At 35.1% G+C, this 2,995-nt stretch overlaps 1 protein-coding gene across 1 annotated transcript in view; it reads left to right on the top strand.

Annotated features, from left to right (window-relative positions):
- LOC108571486 (dynein heavy chain 1, axonemal-like) overlaps positions 1 to 2,995 on the top strand; it is a 109,706-nt gene that overhangs the window by 98,862 nt on the left and 7,849 nt on the right. Inside the window, exons 47-50 of the mRNA XM_017933541.1 lie at positions 1 to 213; positions 495 to 720; positions 1,444 to 1,630; positions 2,396 to 2,589. The exon at positions 1 to 213 is cut by the window's left edge and continues 45 nt beyond it. Of these exons, the coding sequence (XP_017789030.1) occupies positions 1 to 213; positions 495 to 720; positions 1,444 to 1,630; positions 2,396 to 2,589 (820 nt within the window). The remainder of the gene's footprint in view (positions 214 to 494; positions 721 to 1,443; positions 1,631 to 2,395; positions 2,590 to 2,995) is intronic.

Below are 2,995 nucleotides of genomic sequence, written 5' to 3'. Positions count from 1 at the left end.
AAACATTGGCCTCGAGATGGAAGCAGGTTTGGATCCAATACTCCTGAGATCGTTTTTCGAACATGGCGGACAATGGTGCGTGAAAGTTGGAGAGAATATCGTTCCGTACAATCCAGATTTCCGGCTTTTCTTTACCACAAGACTCTCGAATCCTCATTATACGCCGGAAGTATGCGTGAAGATATTGCTGGTGAATTTTGCCCTCACAGCCACGTGAGTTTCACAATTTCCTCTGGCATAATTTTGAGAACGATTTTCTCTTCTAAATAATTTTAGTTACGTTACAATAATTACTTGAATGTGTTATTTTGACTTTTTTATTTTATTATTGTATTATTATTTATTTTTTATTTTACCTTTGCATTATTCTTGAATTTTTCTATGTCCTAATCTATAATAATGCATTTATGTTTCTGTATAATACATTTGATCTTATATGCACACACAAATATTGATTTGAAAAGAAACTGAATAACGCATTCAATTAATAAAAGTGGCTTGGAGGATCAAATGCTGTCTTTCGTCGCCATTCAAGAACGACCCGATCTCGAACAAGCGAGAAACGCTCTAATCGTGTCGAACGCCGAGATGAGAAGAGAATTGCAGGAAATAGAAGACAGAATCTTGTATAGGTTATCAGTATCAGAGGGCTCTGCCGTCGATGACGTAGATCTTATTCTCACTTTAGAGGCGTCTAAAGTTAAAAGCGAGGAGATCAAGGTATACTTTAAAAAACTCAGGTTAACCACTATTGAGATGTCGATTCGAATGTACAAGCTGTCCCAGACTTGCAAATAGTTATATAAATTCTTTTCTCAATTTTTATTTTAATATTTCAAATTTTCATTTTTTTCTCTTATATATATCCTAATAATAACAAATTTCTTCGTTTTATATTCATAGTAATTAGAATTTCGGTTCCTTGCGGTGTATCTATCTTGATAATTTCAAATTTAACACTCACGGACCTATCTTGATAGTACGAAATTTCTCTATCTCTCATGTTTATTCAGACGGCTGTAATTTCAGTCTCCTTCGTATCTTGATAGTCAAATCTCACCCTTTCTTACCCGCTATAATAGCCTGATTTAATCTCCCCTTCTATACCCTCTTAGAAGCTTCTATTTAGTGGAGTAAAGTTCATTAATTACAGGCTGAGTGAACTCGTTAATTCGACAGATATTACACCATCTACCTATTGAAATTGAATATCAACATGTTTCTTTTCTTGATCATATTTACTTTCATCACCCAGAGAAGAAAACACTTCATTCATTTATTAGTGGTGCAACGCCATCTACCGCGAGCCATGCTGAGTTAACACTTTCCTATTTATCCTTGCATTAAGTGTTATCAAAATGATCTTGTAAAACCATATCGTAAAAAATGAATTTAATATGCTCTAGATACCAATGAACAAATTATATGTCGTAAATGATACAGGTGAAAATGAAGGAAGCAGAGATCACTCAAGTAGACATCGACACAACAAGATCACTGTACATACCAGTAGCGATTCAGGGTCGAATACTGTTCTTCTGTCTCTCAGATCTACAGTACATAGACACGATGTATCAGTACTCGCTCGAGTGGTTCGTTGAAATCTTCAACAATAGCATACTAGCGTTTTGTTTATTGCCTCTCTATCCTGTATACAACACGCTTTGAAATTCACCAACTGCGGCCTTTAATTATCATCGAATCGTAGCCAACTAATTAATTGCTAATTAATTTTTCCCGAGTTACCGGAGGTATAATTGAATTCTATTTACCTCAGTCATATATATTACGCTTTCGCAGATACTCGAAATTTGAAAACTCGATTAACGTATTTTCGTTAAAAATTTCATACATCAGTCTGTTTTTCACGACAGCCTCAGTCATGCAAAAATTAATTATCAGAATTCACAGTGGAAGGGAATTTTAAAGATATGAAATTTTTTCATATTAGATTTAATTAGATGAAAAATAATTTTGTAAAAAAATGTTTTGCAATTTCCTTTTGCAAAAGATTCCCCATAGTTGCAATATTAATTGATTAAAGTAAGAAATATTTTAAATACACAAAGAAAATAGAGCAATAATATCCACCATACTTTTTCGCTTTTTTACAAACAATCGCTTTTTTTAACAAATCATCAGTCGTAATTTTTCACCGTGTTCTGGAACGTAAAAATCGCCCCGATAAATTCTGTGATGAAAGCATTCGTTTTCCGCTCGAATAACCGCGTCACGTTTCCACAGAGGCTCTCGAATTAACCCGAATGGTGGAGGAAGTTTCTAAATAAAATTGTGGTCCCTTCACACACGATTAAGACCTGATCAACGCGATACACACACTACACCATGTACACACATCACTCATATTAACCTCTCCAACGACACTAATTTGTAGGTGACATCCAGCGACGAGTCCAGAATATCAACCAGAATTTCACGTTCTCGCTGTTCTCAAACGTCTGTCGCAGCCTGTTCGAGAAGCACAAGCTCCATTTCGCGTTCCTCGTTTGCGCTCGGATCCACATGAACGACTTATTAATCGAAGCAATCGAATGGAGGCATTTTTTGTCCGGACCTCAACCTCTTGAAGTGAGACTAACAATGCATTTAATGAACCGTAACCATCGTTCGAAGGGCACTATTCTTTCGTTCGACTCGCTCTAATTTCACTTCGTTCCGTGCTCTAAATCAATTCACTGAGCAAGATTGTTTTACTATGATTGTATTAAGTGTGAAGTATTTTTGTGCTTTTATTACCATTGTAATGTTTGAGGTTATGTGCGTGTCATATTACATAGGATGCTTGGAATATATGTGTGTGTATATATAATTGAGGTTCAAGGAGTTAGGTTAATTTTTGAAATTATAATATAATATGTCAGATATCCCTTTTGTCATGTAGTTGCCTACTGTTTGAAGTAGAATTGAGAACCGCTCATAAATAATGAAATGCAGGGTGCGATTCTTTTATACATATTTATATATATATATATTG

The sequence above is a fragment of the Habropoda laboriosa genome, unplaced genomic scaffold, assembly GCF_001263275.1.
Source record: "Habropoda laboriosa isolate 0110345459 unplaced genomic scaffold, ASM126327v1 scaffold40, whole genome shotgun sequence".
NCBI lineage: Eukaryota > Metazoa > Arthropoda > Insecta > Hymenoptera > Apidae > Habropoda > Habropoda laboriosa.
The sequence above is the reverse complement of the archived record's forward strand: the minus strand, read 5'-3'. Positions and strand labels throughout refer to the sequence as shown.